The sequence below is a fragment of the Epinephelus moara genome, chromosome 18 (genome assembly GCF_006386435.1).
Source record: "Epinephelus moara isolate mb chromosome 18, YSFRI_EMoa_1.0, whole genome shotgun sequence".
NCBI lineage: Eukaryota > Metazoa > Chordata > Actinopteri > Perciformes > Serranidae > Epinephelus > Epinephelus moara.
Window position 1 is genome coordinate 37,310,945 of NC_065523.1, and position 18,426 is coordinate 37,329,370.

At 44.3% G+C, this 18,426-nt stretch overlaps 2 protein-coding genes across 2 annotated transcripts in view; both read left to right on the forward strand.

The window, feature by feature from the left end:
* The window catches only part of carhsp1 (calcium regulated heat stable protein 1), a 38,729-nt gene extending 28,101 nt beyond the window's left edge, over positions 1-10,628 (forward strand). Inside the window, exons 2-5 of the mRNA XM_050069043.1 lie at positions 2,187-2,362; positions 3,827-3,935; positions 6,849-6,971; positions 9,877-10,628. Of these exons, the coding sequence (XP_049925000.1) occupies positions 2,272-2,362; positions 3,827-3,935; positions 6,849-6,971; positions 9,877-10,039 (486 nt within the window). The 5' untranslated portion in view covers positions 2,187-2,271 and the 3' untranslated portion in view covers positions 10,040-10,628. The remainder of the gene's footprint in view (positions 1-2,186; positions 2,363-3,826; positions 3,936-6,848; positions 6,972-9,876) is intronic.
* Positions 10,629-15,959: 5,331 nt separating this feature from the next.
* Positions 15,960-18,426, forward strand: part of LOC126405549 (neurabin-2-like) — a 51,969-nt gene continuing 49,502 nt past the window's right edge. Inside the window, exon 1 of the mRNA XM_050069324.1 lies at positions 15,960-16,087. The gene's annotated coding sequence lies outside the window, so the exon portion shown is untranslated. The remainder of the gene's footprint in view (positions 16,088-18,426) is intronic.

Genomic DNA, 18,426 nt, shown 5'->3' on the forward strand with positions numbered 1-18,426 from the left:
CCACCCGCGGATTGTGGATATCCGCGGATGTCGCGGATCTATCCACAGGATTTGCATCTCTACAGTGCAGAGAGTTCATATATAGAAGACCTGTAAACACTGACCAATCAGAGCAGACTGGGCTCTTTCAGAAGGGGTCTTAAAGTGACAGGTGCTAAAACAGAGTTTTCCAGACAAGAGTGAATACAGGTGTTCCAGCACAGACAGTATGAGGTTAATGAAGTGTTTTTTGAGCATTAAAGCGTGTGAACATGTTCTAGTAGAAACCCAAAATACAAGTATGAACCTGAAACTGAGCAGAAGAGGTCCCCTTTAAGGACCACCACAGTTACTCAGGTTTATCCTCTGGATAGCACGAACGCCTGCACAAAATGTCATGTTAATCTGTCTGATAGTTGTTGAGATATCTCTGAACCAAAGTGGTGGACAAACTGATATTGGCATTCCTAGAGCTAAAAATTTAATTACACAGTAGTAAACCTGTAAATAACAGAGGTATCGGAGGAGCTAAAATTAAAGTGCTCAGATTATCTTTGTTTTATCCTTTGCTAAAATTCAGATTTTACCTTCACTGATACCTGTAATAATCTTAAATCCTCTCCCTTCTGTCAACATCTGTAGAAATCCTGAGAGACATTAATGTGAGTGCAGCAGCTCACCCACCTGCTCTGTCATCGTGTCATTATTTGATATTTATCTAACAGAGCTGTCTCCCCCCGTCATTTTCTCCGCAGCTCTTTGAACAGTACACACATTAACGGAAAGTTCAATCAATGGAGGTTTTCTTTGCTGCCCTCTCCTAATTGGTTGACATAGCCTGTGATGTCATGGCCGATGATGTAAGTCCTGCGCCGTGATGAATGAGGGGACTGTTCTCCTTGTCCTCAAATTGGTGTTGCCGTGGTAACGAGGGTTGTGAGAATGGCTCCAATGGGTCACTGATTCAGTGGGTTTGTTTTTTGGGGGGTGTTTTGTTGTGTTTCAGGGGTGAGGTGGAGATGATGCTTTTCAACACACTGAACAAAGACATGTTTTTATATGATGTGTGTGTGTGTGTGTGTGTGTGTGTGTGTGTGTGTGTTGGTGCATAAAGCAGGGAATAATAATGAGAACAATAAATAACCTTACCTATACAACCCTTTTAAAAGCAAAGTTGCAAAGTGTTTTACAAGACACAATAAAAATGGTAGACAAATGATGAGTGAGTGAGCAGTGAGCTACATGAAATATGAGACGAAGTAAAATAAAAAAAAACTATATAAAATAACTGATAATTAATTCAATGTCTGTGTCAAGACTCAGACACACCAAACCTACTTCAGAGAACCAGTGGAGGACGAAGGTCGACGGTCAAACAGCACGTATGTTCCTCGCCTGCGTGAGAGAAAATGACTCTCGACAGTAGACTGTAATCGTCATTCAATCAGGGAAACCGGAAGACCGTCTTGACGCTAGTTAGCTAGTTAGCTCAGTAACAACACACTCAAGTGTCGAAAGAACAGAGCATGTTTACCGTGCACCAGTGAACAATGACATCAAACCATCAGGAAACATTTATGCCAAAGAGCTCAATCTTACATTATGTTACAAGTTTGTTTTGCTCACTCCCTCATGACTTAAGAACATGCTGAATAGGCCAAAAAAAAAAAAGCCAACGGTGGCCCACGGGGGACACATTACACCAACGAGGGCAGCAGAGGCTCACCAACATCCTAACACTGATTGACAGCCAACCGTTGACTTGGTGTGTCAGGGCATTAAAAGGGACAGCTGGCAGGATGGGACAGGTGTGACATTTTGATGAGGTGTGAGGTGTGTAACCCACCACCAGGACATTTAAAAAGCAGACAGTGGCAGTTAGCAGCTAACTCAAATAAGAACCACAACCAGAAGTGTCTGCAAATTGGGAAAACAACAAATTTTTACCCTCTAAGCAGAAGACAACATATAGCGGGGATGGTAATAATTTTTGTTGCCATGTTAATTCATTGTTTAGAAAGCACTTTCTAACGCGTATATGTCATAGAAGAGGACAAACGTCATACCTCTTTTGCTTCCAGGATGCTGGTATGCTGTCTAAAATTACACACGGTGGCGGCACGATGCCACTGTGATGTAATGTACTGATGTCATAGTGAATCTCTGTGTACTAAGGGCTAACATCTGTCCTCCTGTCTTCTCTCCAGGTGTTTAACATCCTCTGTTGTGCTCCCTCTTGAGTGACCCCTCCCCCTTCCTTCCTCCCCGCCCTTTGACTCCACCTCCTCCGCGATGTCATCTGAGGCCAGGCCCATCCAGGGCTCAGGAGCAATGACCCCTCCACCAGACTCTGCAGGATCCCCACGCTCTCCATTGTCACCAGGTAAAGGCAGGAAAGCTGATCTCCAGACCTACGACTCACCATGCAATATCTTTTGGCCATTGTCTTCATAATGACGGGGTTGTTGGTCGTTTAGCTCGGGATATTTCTTGACCTCAACAATGAGTCTCTTGTCATCCAGTCCTAATCACACACGAGACACAGCAACAGCCACAGAGTTCTCTCTATACATCAGTGTTGAGGAGAGGAGTCGAGCTGTCACAGGAGCAGAGAAGAAGAGCTGCTATGAGAGCTGGTATTTCCAAGCAGAGAGCGAGTGGAGGGGAAATGCATTTAATTCCAGAGGTGGCGAGGCTTGAGATAGGACAGTGGCACATCCTATCTCAGCGGTGACTAGGCTGGTGTGGGGTTGTACATTGAACATAATAAGGCTGTATTTTTTGACGCATGCCGCTCGTTGCCATTTGTGTTTTGGCCTTTGCTTCTCTGGTTCTTGGCTTTGAGAGGAATTAGCTCACGTTCACTAATATTGATTAATCTTTCCTCTGCCATGGAAATACCATATTGTAATTCTTAATTTAGATGGTGTTTCCCTTTAAGTCTTAATATACGTACAGAACTAAATCACTGGATTGTCCCTTTAAAGTTTTAATCCTTAAGATTTCACTCTTTCTTCTATCAATTCACTGGAAAAGGAGTTCGGAGGAGTTGGAGGTGTCACCTCACCTGTCAGCTCTCTGTGGCTTCTCCTAATTCGTCCTTTACTCCCTCTGATATTTAGAATCGATCTGCCGTCAAAAATAACCCAAAGTCACGTGTTTGACCAATTAAAAGACTTTAATGTGAAGCAGCTGCAGCAGCAGAAAATAACCTGCTAGTGTTCACAGTAACTTAAAGCAGCTGTGGTGCAGCATTAGCACAGTGAACAGTGAGACATGTAAGTCTCGGGTTTGTACATGATGTGAATACTTCACTTATCAAAGTGTGCGGCCTCCTCTTTCTACTGTATGTACCTTGTTCTGTGCGGTGCCCAGACAAGTTCTGCTGAAGCAATTAGCCAAGGTAAAACTACTCTCTTTGATCCTGTCTGGACGCTTCACTGACCATATCAGTGTTTGTGGGAGGAGAACTGGTGAGAGATCATGTCCTTGTCGCTGCACCTGTAACTCCCACAGCTCCTGTTGCAGTGCGGTGTAAAGAAGCAGCTGGCGACACCGTGTGTATCAGAGCTGCAATAACGAGCAACATGCAGAGAAAGACGGAGGATGAAGGCAACAAAAGAACGTTTTGTGACTTTATTTCATTAACAGAATACTTCACTTGCATAAAACTAATTAAAAAAAGTCGCTGAGTGCAGGATCACTTCTTTTGTAATGTGTTTATGACACAAGCTGACATTGAGATGACAATAAAGATGATATGTTGTGCAGCCTGATACAGAACCTACACACTGTACTGCTGTGTGTTATTAATCATGATGTCACACTCTGTTTTTCGTCCCATCAGAGTCTCTGCGTCCTCCAGGCTGCAGACACAGAGAACGTTCACCGTCCCCCATGAGAGGCTACCTCATCCCCAGCCCTCTGCCCACACGCAGGACCAGGACCTTCTCAGCGTGAGTACACACACGGGATGAAATGGCCTCATGAGCCGGTGAAGCTGGTGTGACATGAGCTGCTGTGTTTCCAGTGTCCAGATATTGACAGACATTAACACAGGAAAGGCAGCTCTTCAGTTGCCGTGGTGAGCCGGTCATAAGTGCTGCGTGTCACTTAGAAGTGTACCATACTGCATCATCAGCGTCTTTACATGATCAGATTGATCCCTTCAGACATGTATCGGCTGAAACTGTCCCATTCTTCACTGACCACATCATTTTTCCAGTTTAATCTTTCCAGTATCTTTTCACATGTAGTCGTTTCCATCATATGAACTATCCACATTTGAGGCTCACTCTAACACCTGAGAATCACCTGAGCACACATTATAAGGCCAGTTTTTAGTATTCTAAATACAAATGTATTTGAAGTCGACCTTACAGTTTTGTCACCAAGGAGACAAAGGGCCAATCCCAATTCTCTTCCCTTAGCCTTACCCCTTGGTTTCAAGTGCCCTCGCCAGATAGATTCCCCTCAATGATGAAGGGGTAGTGTTGAGGGTTAGGGAATTTTACCTACGAACTGGGACGCCACTTCATGCAAATTAGCCTAACAGACGTGTTCACGTACTTCACGCGTATCGTCGACGTAGGCTTCAGCATTAATGGCTTCATGGAGAACTCTGTAGATATTCACGTCAGCTACATCGTGATTTAGCGATTTTCAAGCTTTCATATTCTAACTCAACGCTTACACATAACAATGCATATGCAGAAACCTTCCGACATATTTTGGATGCTTATTTGCGAAAAAAGTACTACAATTGTACGATGGCTTTCTCATGGGTTCGTAAGTGTGCATCGCATGGCCCTTCAAATTAAGTGGGGATTTTAAGGGCTGAAAAGCACTTCCCTAAAGTTTGGGACACCCTAGCCCTTCATGGGAACATGCAAAAACAAGGGCTAGGGCCAATTTTGAGGGGGAGTATTGAGACAGACCCATAGTCTTGTCCTCTAACCATTTACCAATATAATCCAGAACATAATTCCACAGAGGAAAGACTCTAGGACCTTGGTCACTAACAGGCGGACCGCAGTCCGAGTCCGAACCTAGACACTGTCCGATACGAACTCAGACCTATAACCAGTAAATTATTATGGGCTACGCTTCTATTCTAACCGGTGCAACTTTTCTAGTCTTTACGGCACCGGTTTAGCTGCTCAGGAAACGCACAGACGAATTGCATGCTAGTTAAGCCATCTCATGTGATGCCACCCAGCCAATCAAATCTCTGCATCCAGGCGATTAACATTGCGACTCTGTATACAGTCAGATAGGAGAGGTGAGAGGGGAGTGACAAGCGGAAAGACAATAGAAATATAGAAAAAGGAAGAAAGCAATACAGGGAGAGAAGACGGAGAGGCAAGTGAGCAAGGGTCAGAGAGAGAAGTCAGAGAGGAAGAGGTGAAGTGAGTGAGGGACAGAGAGAGAAGTCAGAGAGAAAGAGGCAAAGTGAGCGAGGGACAGAGAGAGAGAAGTCAGAGAGGAAGAGGCGAGTGAGCGAGGGACAGAGAGAGAAGTCAGAGAGGAAGAGGCGAAGTGAGCGAGGGACAGAGAGAGAAGTCGGTGAGAAAGAGGCGAAGTGAGCGAGGGACAGAGAGAGAAGTCGGTGAGGAAGAGGCGAAGTGAGCGAGGGAAAGAGAGAGAAGTCAGAGAGGAAGAGGCGAAGTGAGCGAGGGACAGAGAGAGAAACAGAGGAAGCTTTCTCTGGTCTGAGCAAAGTAGTCCTGTACACCTTTAGCATGTTGGGCTCCACATACAGCTGTGAGGCAGCTTTCTCCACAATGAACATAATAAAACTAAATATGGTTCCAGGCTCACCAATGAGCACATGCACATGTGTATGAGAGTGGCCCTGACACCATTCCAGCCCAGATTCAAAATCCTGGCAGGACAAACTCGAGCTCAGTTCTCTCACTGAACAACAAAAAGAGTGGGAAAAGAGGGAAAGAAAGAGAAACTGTTCAATTGTTATTTATTTATTGTAAAATTGGTCGAGACTGTTAAGTCAAGTTGTGAAACAGTTAACAAAGAAAAAGGAAAATTCAAGCTGTTGCTACACTTTCTTTGTATTTTTCCTAAAATGAAGCACTTTATTTTAAGATGCACAATTTTTCAAAAACTGTCATTTATTTTCTCCATTTTATTTTTAAATGCACATCTGTATAGTTCAATGTTAAGTGACAATTAATGAATTGAATCGTACTTTCTTTATTTGATCTGACAGTAAGATGTTGATTACATGCAGACGTTGATACAACTACGAGGCTACTTCAGTATATATCACACTAAATCACAAGTTAGACATTATGATGTTCCTCTTTGAATTTTAGCTGAATACCCCTGTTCTGCTTGAGGACATTCCCATAATGCATGCGTATATGTGCCATGTTCTGTTCTGCATTTCCAGCAGAGATCGTCTTTAAGTAGTCCCGTTCTGTTGAAACTCATCAGAGTGTGAACTATTCTGTATTGAATAAACTTGCCTCTGGCTTCTCTGATACATTCCCTGGTGTTGGAAAGAATCCCCTCACGACAAACCTTTTTAACCACCTCAACAGAAAGCACCCAAAGAGCATGCTGACAGTCAGACAGTGAGGGGATCTTACGTGAGCGCATCAGTAACAGCTGCGTGAATAGACTCTTTACAGTAACTCATGAAAGGTGCAGTCCGTATGTTTTCCATCATGTCACTTTCCTTCATAGGATTTAAACTGAGCCTGAGGGATCCATAGGAAGCCGTGCGCACATGTATTTGATAGGTGGCCTTCACTACAGCACTGGTGTTGATACACTGACGTAGTTTGGCTCGTCTCACCCTCCTCTTCTTCCTCTTCCACCTGTCTGTCTGTATCTGTGTCTGTGTGCAGGACGGCCCGTGCCGCAGAGGGTCCCGTGTTTACTGGTGTGTGTAAATGTTTTTCCCGCTCCAAAGGCCACGGCTTCATCACGCCAGCCGACGGGGGCAACGACATCTTTGTCCACATCTCAGAGTAAGTGTGTGTATGTGTGTGTGTGTGTGTGTGTGTGTGTGTGTGTGTGTGTGTGCAGGGTTTCCCACACGTTCATTATTTGTGGCGGCTTGTCATGATATCAGCGTTCGCCGACACGTATTGATTTTCTATTTTCAGATATGTGCCTCTCTCTGTCTCTCTCACACACACATTTGGTGTGTTCGCAGATAATTACTCCGAGTGCACTCTGTCATGAAGTAGACTGTTTATTTGCACGTGCACAGACTGTTTGCTTTCACTCGCCTCTGTAGCAGCTGCTCCTCTAATCCATCGATCTGATCACATCAGTTCTGATCAGTCCTACCCGACTCAAACTCCACAAACTGCTGCCGAGGAGGAAAAATAAAATCATAAGGAATTTCACCTGTGCTGCATTCAGGGACTCATAAAAACCTCTGAATTCAGAGACTGCACACAGGATTATCACAAAGGGACACATGCAAAAAAAAAAGGTTTCCTGATCCACTGTGAGGATGAATGTGTTTGTGGATAGACTGATGTGTGTGAGCTTCTCTGTGAGTGCATAATGTCCTGTAAGTGAAGGGGGGTTGATTGTACAGTGATTACTGTCCCTATGACGTCCTTTAAAACACAGGAAAAAGACGACGGTATACTGGGGGAAAAAAATCAATTTTTACGCACCATAATGACTCATCAGGTTATAGGTTATGTGACGTGACGAGAAAGGCATCGACAATTGGTGTGTGTTTTTCCTCATAGTGTGTGATGAGGTGTGTGTGTGAGCTGCTTTGGTTTTAATTACAGACCTCAAACAATGTCAGGGTCTGTGTAGGAGTAGAGGGAACACACACACACACACACACACACACACACAGACATGGCAGTAGCTGCAGGAGTGTGTAGGAGGACGACAGAATATCTGATGACCTTCACCGCGGTGCCTTTGTTATTATCACCCACAGGCTAAAAACACAAAGACGTCAGCAGAGTATGCACACATGCACACACACACACACACACACACACACACACACACCTACAGACTCATACAGCACAGCTGCACGACGTATACTGTAAAACAGGACGTAATATGATAGTTCACAAAGTCTCTCCTTCAGAATTGTCACTGGACCCAGTGTCACATGTTTTTATATATGAAGAGCTCATTGACTTTAATTTCTATGCACAATGGAAAGTGTTGCAGACGCCCTGTGATTGGTTGATTTGCAGCTTACAGTCTGTCAGCGTGGGTTTCCTCCAGGTGCTCCAGCTTCCTCCCACAGTCCAAAGACATGCAGGTTAATTGGTGACTCTAAAGGTCCTGACACACCAAGCCGACAGTCGGCCGTCGAGCAAAGTTGGCCGTCGGCACTTCAGCGTCGGCGGCTTTTCGGCTGATTGAGCATGTTGAATCAGCGGCAGAGCTTGTCGGTGAGAGAGATCACTCTGATTGGCTGTTCAGGTTTTATTTCCTCGCCCCTGTAGCGAGTGAATCTGCCTGTAGTGAAACCGGGGCTAACCGGTGCTTCCTCCTCAGGCTCCACTTCACTCAGCTGCCCCACAGACCCGCTGCTTCTTCACACTTTAACCTGAATAACAAACCGGAGCTAGCTGGGAGCGGCTAGCGGAGCGTTAGCCGCAGCATGACCGGAGGGAAGCACAGCCAGTTAGCCTCCGCTAGTCTCTGAGCTAGCCCCGGCTCTCCGTTTGGATCCAACCGGAGCACCGAGCCCTGGTTTGTTATTCAGGTTAAAGTGGGAAGAAGCAGCGGGTTTATCGGGCAGCTGAGTGAAGTGGAGCCTGCGGAGGAAACACCGGGACCGTCTGGATGTAATAGTCCGTGGAGGTGCTGCGGTGCTCGGCTGCACAGATAGGAAACCCCTCGGCTGACAGGATGTACCACTCTCTCACTCCGCTCTCTCTCACGCAGCCGCAGAACGTACGTGCTACTTGGCCGTCGGATGTAGTCCGTGTCGTGTGTTCAAATGCAACTGACACAGGGCGACGTGAGGCGACGTAGACGACGCAACAGTTGACTTGCGTCGCCGCTAGTTCTTTGATGTCGGTTTGGTGTGTCCGCACCTATAATTGTCCGTAGGTGTGAATGTGAGTGTGAATGGTTGTCTGTCTCTATGTGTCAGCCCTGTGATAGTCTGGTGACCTGTCCAGGGTGAACCCTGCCTCTCACTCAGTGGTTATGCATTACAAAAGTAACACGTTACCCCAACACTGTTGTCTGTGCTCAGATTTTTGCAAATAAAATGTATCCTTATTATTATTTTGCCATGCAAAGCTCAGGGGCCGTATTCACAAACATTCTGTGAACACTCTCAGAGAGCTCCTAACGTAGCTTAAAAACTTTTAGTAAGGAGCCTTAGCTTAGGATTTAGGAAGGTTTTCAGAGCAACTCTGAGCGAGGAGGGGACAGAAACTTTGACTTTGATTTCTCTGACCTCTTGTGTTTCCACCATTTTCTCCTCTGATACAGAAACTCTTCTTAGAAGTCCCCCTCCCTGCTCCCAACAGTTTTCACCTTAGGAGCTATTTTAAGGTCTGAGATGCTCTGTGAATAACTTTATCTTTACAAAGACCTAGTCTTAACTTTAAGGGGAAATTCTAAGAAAAATCCTAAGAATTTTCCTAGAATTTCGTCACTAGGAGCAACTCTTAGCACGAGGAAGCTGGATGCTTGGACTTGTGTTGCAGCTATTGACGGGGAAATAAAACTGTATACTTGTTTTTCTTCATGTGTCGTCCTTACCCTGAAACCATTCTAATTTTCAAAATTCACCAAACATGCACAGTAAAAGGGCGAGAGTAGACATAAGAGTTAATAACCTTACTATCACAGGCTGCCACTTTGCTCCCACCGTTTCATCATTTTATAACTCCGCCTCTCTTCCTGTCTTCCCCTCTCCTCCAGCATCGAGGGCGAGTATGTGCCGGTGGAAGGCGACGAGGTGAGCTACAAAATCTGCTCCATCCCTCCCAAAAACGAGAAGATCCAGGCGGTGGAGGTGACCATCACCCATCTGAACCCGGGAACCAAACACGAGACCTGGGGAGGACGCGTCGTCAGCAGCTGAATGTTGACCCTCACGGGGGAGTGGGCGGGGTTAATGAGGCTGAGGGCGGGTGGGAAGGGAGATGAAGAAGAAACTGGGAGGGATGGAAGGGTTCAGAGGGAGTACTGGGTGATCAGGTGGGGGAATAACTAACGAGGGTGGTAAGACAGCAGTGATGTCCTGATGGGACCAGTAAAGGGTTAAATCAGAGGGAAATATTAATGATCTCATAGTTTACTTTTGTTGAAATGTGGGAGGCTTCCTCTGCCTGTCCGGGGGAATGAGTATCTATATTTTGGGAATATGGTTCTGGATCAAGAGGTGTTCATCAGAGAAAGATTTCAAACTTTCGGTTTCTGCTTAGATTTCTGTGTTGACATTTGATGGTGCTTTGTTTGAAGTTCATTTGATGCAATTATCCATTTCCTGGAGAGCTTCTTGGAAGATTTCAACTCTGCAGCGTCGGGGTTCATTTCCAGGTGTACTGTGTGTGCCGACTTCTACCCAGAGAACTTACAGCTCAGTTTGTGCCTACTTATACCAATCTATCATCTGTACTCCAACATGTGTGGGTGGTTATAGGAGTGAAATAAAGCATTTTAAACTGGTACTTCTCAGTGGATTCTGTATTTTATTTATTGTGTACATCAATCTGATTCATATCCACTGTCCCCAATTCAGTCAGTTAGTTACAGTTTATTACGAACATGTAAATCATACAGTATAAGACAGTTAAAAAAACAACAGGTTACTAAAGGACGCATGGAAACTGAAAACAACATTTAATAATTTGATTTACATGTCCAAAAATGAGTTCCAGGAAGTACAAACCTATTTAGTCCCACCCCTTCTCCATAAATTAATAAGAGTCAGTTATGTAGCTCCCCATCATTGGTCGCCCCCGACACATTTAACCTTGATGGCTTTTCTCGCCAGCTTTAAAATCGATTAAACCACTTCCTTACATTGTTTAAAAGTCAGGGACATGTCCATGCAGATATAAAAGTGGATTTGCTGCCCCCTGTTGACCTGTTGCTGTACTGATGTTTGCTCTGCATCTCTGAAGCAACAACACCTTGTCCAACCTTGAAGCAGATGGGCTACAGCAGCAGAAGACCACACCAGGTGCCACTCCTGTCAGCTAACAACAGGAAACTGAGGCTACAATTCACACGGGTTTTCTCACCAAAACTGGACAATAGAAGATTGGAAAAACCACATTCAGATGGAAGCATGGATCCATCCTGCCTTGTATCAACGCTTCAGGCTGCTGCTGGTGGTGTAATGGTGTGGGGGAGATTTTCTTAGTACCAACTGAGCATGGTTTAAACACCACAGCCTACCTGAGTATTGTTGCTGAGCGTGTCCATCCCTTTATGACCACAGTGTACCCATCTTCTGATGGCTACTTCCAGCAGGATAACGCACCATGTCACAAAGCTCACATCATCTCAAACATGACAATGAGTTCACTGTACTCCAATGGCCTCCACAGTCACCAGATCTCAGTCCAATAGAGCACCTTTGGGATGTGCTGGAACGGGAGATTCTCATCATGGATCAACTGTGTGATGTCATCATGTCAATATGGACCAACATCTCCGAGGAATGTTTCCAGCACCTTGCTGAGTCTATGACACCAAGAATTAAAAAGGGGGTCCAACCTGGTGCTAGCAAGGTGTACCTAATATAGTGGCTGGTGAGTGTATATCCATATCGGGAACATTAATGCATGGCACCAGCCCTAAATTCTTTCAAAGTTTTACTCTGAGCAGCTGTATGAACTCAGGATCCAACAGTATGAGATTTTCATGGTATGATAACCGTCTCAGAAAATATTACGGTTTCACAATATTACAGAATTTATCTTAATGTCAGTCAGAATGATCCTTAAAGGAACAAAAATGGAAGGCTTACCTTTGGTTTAACAAACATTCTATTGCTGTAATTGAAACTTGAAACAATTTCGTTAATGGAAGTTTGTGTAAAAAGTCTCCCCTTAGTCCAGTTGCATTTTATTTCCAATATCACAGACAGGCACATGTTCACAGTATGATAACCGTCAACGTTTATATCACGACATACCTGAAAACTGGTACACTGCTGCAGCCCTTGTCTGCACATGAGAGTGGAAACGTGATTAATTTTCAACATTTTGAGGAATGTCAAATAATATTTTGGAAAACTGAACGACAGATGCTAAGAGCATGTGCTTTCCTGAAATTCAGTGTTATATAGTCACATCTGTTGCATCTGATGTGTCATTTATCACCACAGATAAATGTCAGTCTGCTGCCCTCTTCTGTCCACATGTGTCTACTGCAGCTCTACACACATGTCAGAGGTCAAATTCTCCATGCATCCTTTTTACTTTGGGTTAGAAATGGAAAATTAAAACAGAAATGGCAAATGAATAACTGTTATATTTTAGCACTCAGGATAAGCAGCTAGATGTTGAGAAGAAAAGGAAACTAAAAAATGAACTGATCCATGCAAAGAAAGGATGACATGGTGCAGAGCTGTAAGTGTGATATCAACAGCATAACTGATTGAAGCACTGTGTTTTTAAAAGTGTTGCGTTTCCTCACTATGACCACTGGAGGGCAATGAACACTTGTGATTATTAAAGCAACACTTACCTTCCTGGAAATTTTACGCTTTTCTTTGTTTAGCTTAAAATGCTATTAATAAGCTGATGGCACACTAAAATGTAAGTGAATTCCACCAGAGATAAAAACTCATAATTGTACCATTCTCATATGGTTCTAAGAAAACTCCAACCAATCATTGCATTCGGACCCCCCAGGCTAGTAACAGGGACGCTTGTGGATATAAACTTTTCTCCGTAACAATGGCAGACAAATTCGAACCACTGCTTCCACCTCCAGTCGCTCCAACAGGGAAATCAGTTGGCAAAAGAAAGAATATAACAGAAAAAGCTAACACTAAGAGAGAACTCGATGCTGCAAGAGCCAAAACTCGGGTCAACATCGGCTCTGCGTTCGAGCGATGGTGAAGACTGATGCAGCTTCATCCTGAGACAAAAAGGGACGAGATGGTCGCAGAGTTTCTGCTGGACTGGTATTTTTAGTTTGCCTGTAATGTAACATATAACATTATATATAACAACACAGCACAGTTGCTAATGGCTAACGTTAGCCTACTGTAGCGTATCCTCTGAAACATTAACGTTATCTTCCTTGTGCGTTTCTGCTTACTAGTAACGTTAACACTACTACCTAACGTTAGCACTGTAACCTTATTCTAAAACCCATCAGTCATCACTGACTCCGGTTGAGTTTTAAAACTCCAAGGTTGTGTTTGACTGTCTTGGTTGTATCGTTACACTCGCTCTCCTCTTCCGTGTATTTAACGTTACCTTGCCAACGCCTACGTCTATAATGAGGACATAATGGAGGAGGGGGGAGTAGGCCTTTGGAGGCAGGCGGGAGTTGTGGATGTTCAGATTTTTTCTAGGTGCTGTGTCAAATGCAAGAAAGGTAAGAGTTGCTTTAATACATTCAGGTCAAAGGTCAAACAATATGAAAGCCAAGATCGGCCATGCTTGCAAGTTTTTGTGGGGTTTTTTGTTTGTTTGTTTGTTCTTTTCTTTTCTAGATCACTAGTTAATTATTTTGTTATCTCGACTGTGAAATTTACAATTGCAATTTTTTTTTTTTTTACAGTGTAATAATTTTATGGTCTATTAACACAGTAACTCTGAGTATACATGATTTGTTTTCCTTCAACACCCCTCGAGATACATTGCCTAAAATCAGCTGATGTGGTTCACATGGCCTGTCTTAGTTTAGGATTTCTCCTATTTCCTTTTTTCCATCTCCCATTAAACCTTTCATTGAGGACAGTCCCCAAAAAATGTAGAAGTCTCCTGTTACACCATATTGTCTCCAGCAGAGAGGAACAGATTTACTGTCATAGTTAGAGATCAATATTTTGAAACCAAAATCTTTCCATGTTGGGCCACTGAAGCATTTATGCCAAGATATCCACGACCGTTCGCACTCTTTGTTTCGTTTGTATTTGGTTCCTGACAATCATAATTTAGTGCTGTTAAAAATGTATTGCCGCTTCTTTAATCTTGTCCCACTCCTTGTGTGTCACTAAATAACACTGTATCTGAAAACTTTGTAACAAGGACGGCCTCAGAGCATTCAACCATCTGCAAATTACCTTGACTTACCTGGTTCTTCATTTTTCCTGTACCTGCAGCTCAGATCGTCTATGCGTGCCTAGAGTGTACCCTGGGCCATCCTTTATGCACCCATGAGCTCCATGTCATTTTAGATGTTGGTGTCCAATCAAGTGGTTTGGCGTCTAAGCTTTATACTTTGTTATTGGACTCTTCTTGTGGCCCACTTGCTATTCCTCAGGTGTGGGAAAGAGACCTTGGTAATGTGTACCTCTACGAACAATTCCAGTCTGGTTTCCACCCCTCCCATAGCACAGAAACTGCTCTCCCGAAAATCACCAACGATCTCCACGTGGCAGCTGATTCCGTTTTACTCACTATTCTCATCCCCCTTGATCTGAGTGTGGTCTTTGACATTATTTCTCACACCATCCTCCTCAATAGACTATCCTCCATCGGCGTCTGTCACACCCCTCTGGACGGGTTTCACTCATCTTTCTCCGGCCACACTCAGTTCATTCAACTCAAGTCCTTCAGTTCCCAGCCCTGCCCTGTTACTTTAGGTGTGCCCCAAGGCTCTGTCCTGGGGCCCCTTCTCTACATTATTGATCTCCTCCCACTTGGCAATATTTTCCGTATATTCAACATCCATTTCCACTGCTTCGCGGATGACACCCAGCTCTACCTCTCCACTAAACCAAACTCCACCCCCCCACCCTCCTCCCTTACCACCTGTCTTTCCGATATTAAAGCCTGGCTCACATCTAACTTCCTTAAACTCAACAGCGATAAAACAGAAATCCTCCTCGTGGGCACGAAATCTACACTATCTAAAGTTGACAAACTGACAGCTCCTCCGTTTCCCCCTCCCCTCAGGTTAAGAGTCTTGGTGTCATCCTCGACAGCACACTATCCTTCCACTCTCATATCAATAATATTACCCGGTCTGCATATTTTCATCTCCGCAACATTAATCGTCTCCGCCCTTCCCTCAGCCCCCACACCACTTCTATTCTTGTCCATAGCCTTGTCACCTCCCGCATCGACTACTGCAATTCTCTCCTCTTTGGTCTCCCTCACAGGTCCCTCCATAAGCTTCAAATGGTCCAAAACTCCGCTGTTTGTATCATCACCAAAACGCCCTCATTCCACCACATCACCCCTGTCCTCCAGCAACTTCAGTGGCTTCCGGTTAAAGTCAGGATTCAATTAAAAATTCTCTTTTACATATTCAAGGCCATCCATACACATCCCAACACTGAACCACACTACTGTACCTCTGTCTACATTATTGACTCTTGCAGTAGTAGTGGTGTAGTTGCTTTTACCTGATGAGGTCAGCAGATGTCGCTGAGTCTCCATCCTGTAACAGATGCTCTACACTGAGCTGTCAAACAGCCCGTAAAAGTCATGCAGCCTCCAAACAGGTCAACACTCAGTTACTGTGAGTCACTGGATGGTGGTCATGTGAGGTCAGCTGGCTGTCAGAGTATTTATTAAAGGCAGTAAATTAAACCCTACAGTCTGTCAGAGGATTAATAAATGAGGTGATGTTAGAATGATGCTGATGTGTGTTTAATACAAGTGATGGGGAAGAGGGGTGAGGAGGAGGAAGAGGAGGATGGGTGTAGGTGGATAGACGGAGAGGAGGAAATTAAGAGAATTGGCGGGGGATAATAAAGGGAGGAGGGGAGGATGAGGAGGACGCAGAAGAGTAGGGGTGCAGAGGAAAGAGAGGGATGGAGGAAAATGATGGGAGGGGGAGGAGGAGGAGGAGGAGCAGAAGGGAGGCTGGCACTCAGTCTGTTCGCTCACAGGAGGACTCAGCAGCAGCAGCAGCAGCAGCAGCAGGACAATGGACTGTCTCCACCACGGATCCTAACGGGCACCGGGCTGTTTGGGACAGACTGGAATATAAGGTACGGTTAACGGAGCGAAGCGGCGCGCGGAGCCGCACCTGGTCTCCGTGTTAACGCGGCTCGACCTGCGTTTAAACGCACCGTTTGTGTATGAAAGAGGAGAGGCTGCAGGAAGGAAGCGACGCAGCGCAGCAGACAGACACCCAGCAGGGCCTGTCGTCCGTCTGCCTCTGGGTCCTAAACCGGCTGGTGACACGTTATAGCGCGGACTCAGCTGTAACTGCGTACTGCTAATGTCTGGATGTGCTGGATGTTGTTGACGGGATAAATCAGAGCAGAAAAACACATCCGGAGTGCCCACGCCGCGTTCGCTTTCCTCCAGAAAGAACGCCACGCCAAACCCCCTTACAATTTTCACTGTTTTTAATTCTCGTGCTCATATGCTGACGTAAACACCTGTAAGGATGTCAAGTAAGATTACCTCAAATACTTTTAGTGCTTCTGTTGATTTCGGCTCATGAATAATTCATGAAACGTTGCTGAATTTAAATTTAAATCCAATTTTGACGCGAGAGCACGGCGCACACGTCGCCTTCCGCTCTGGTATATTTTGACGGAATGGGGAAACGCAAGCCACAGGGAACAGTTGACCTTTTGACTGTAGCAAACGCTGCTCTGTGTTAAACATGCACGCCGAATTAATGAGTGACTTATAGTGATTCATAATAGCTGTGCATTTAATTTGATTGCTATTTATTTATGCTCCAAACTCCACGCGATACAAAAGAGTATATTTTCGGATGGGAGTTCGGAGCTAGCAGCATATGTCGGGTATGCCAACAAAGCCTGTCTCTAGCCAGCAGCAGCAGCAGCAGCAGGAGCACGCAGTGTGTGTCTGCCAGAGTGAACCGTTCACAAGGCCAGGCCCGGGACTCTCCTCGACAGATGCAGGGATTGTGGGGTTGAATAGATGGAGTCATTGTAGTTGCCATAATGTCCCTTCTGTTGGACACTGCGTGCGTGACGCACACACAGACATGCAGAGATACAGAGATGTTGTGCAAGCATGGAGACTTGAGCACTTATTACTCATGTGTGAATATGACCATGTCAGGGTACAGGCACCAGCAGTGTGTCTCCTATGCACACACACACACACACACACACACACACACACACACACAGATAGAGCTGATCCACAGAGCTCCAGTCCTCAGTGACATGATGAGACAAGGTCATTTTGGCCACCCAAACACTTCTCACATTTTCACACATGTCATTTAGAAAAACACAGACCGTGTGTGTGTGTGTGTGTGTGTGTGTGTGTGTGTTGTAGCCTGTGTTTAGTGAAGGGAGGGGCTGCTCTCACATTATATAGATTATAAGTCAATAGTCATTTACCTCCATATGCTGAGGATTATTGGTGCAGGCAGGCTGTAGTTGTGCTGTGATGGTTTTATTTTAGATTGTATTGAGCTGACTGAGACACTGTGTGTGTGTGTGTGTGTGTGTGTGTGGGAGGAAGAAGATAGCTCTGGATAAATACAACACACTGGAAGCTGGTTGCAGATTCATGTAGTCCACATTGATATGTCAGTCTCAAATGATCCAGCGTCTGTCAGATTACTTCATGTAAGACTCAGAAACTGGATTTGGAAATGTCATGTTTTGCTCTCCAGGATCAGCTAAATCCATTTTACTTTTGTGCTGGTTTTATGTAAAATCTACAATCGTTTCAAGCTAACCAGTGCTCTAAATGGGACCACACATCACACTGTAGGCTGTTAGTCATGCAAAGAACAACAGGTAAACCAGTCAGCGTGGTCACTTTAAGTGTTTTTATTCAGAGACAGTAAACAGCCTGTTGGATGCAGCTGTCAGAAACTGCCTTTAACTGTCTCGTTCTTATTAATATAAATACAAATACAAAGCCCACTACAATAATATAGTCAGTTGTTTTTTTTAGTCCACAAGGTACATTTTGCTGTAAAAAAAAAAAAAAAAGGCTGAAGTGAGAGAACAGACTGATATCTTATTAGATAAAACATAAAAAAAATTTCTTTTTGGGGACATAATCTACAGTTTAAAAAAAAATGTTTGGTGTATGTTGTAGCACTACAATGGATGCTCCAATGTTTATTTAAACCACTATGAATCAGAGGTGGGTAGAGTAGCCAAATATTGTACTCAAGTAAGAGTACTGATACTTTAGAACAATATTACTCAGGTAAAAGTAAAAAGTAGTCATCCAAATAATTAGTTGAGTAAGAGTAAAAGAGTATTTGGTGAAAAAACTACTCAAGTACTTAGTAACTGTTGAGTAACGTCTGATTTATTGTAAAATAAGAACATGAACGTAATCAATCAATCAAAAATAATAATCTGCAAATTCATGTATT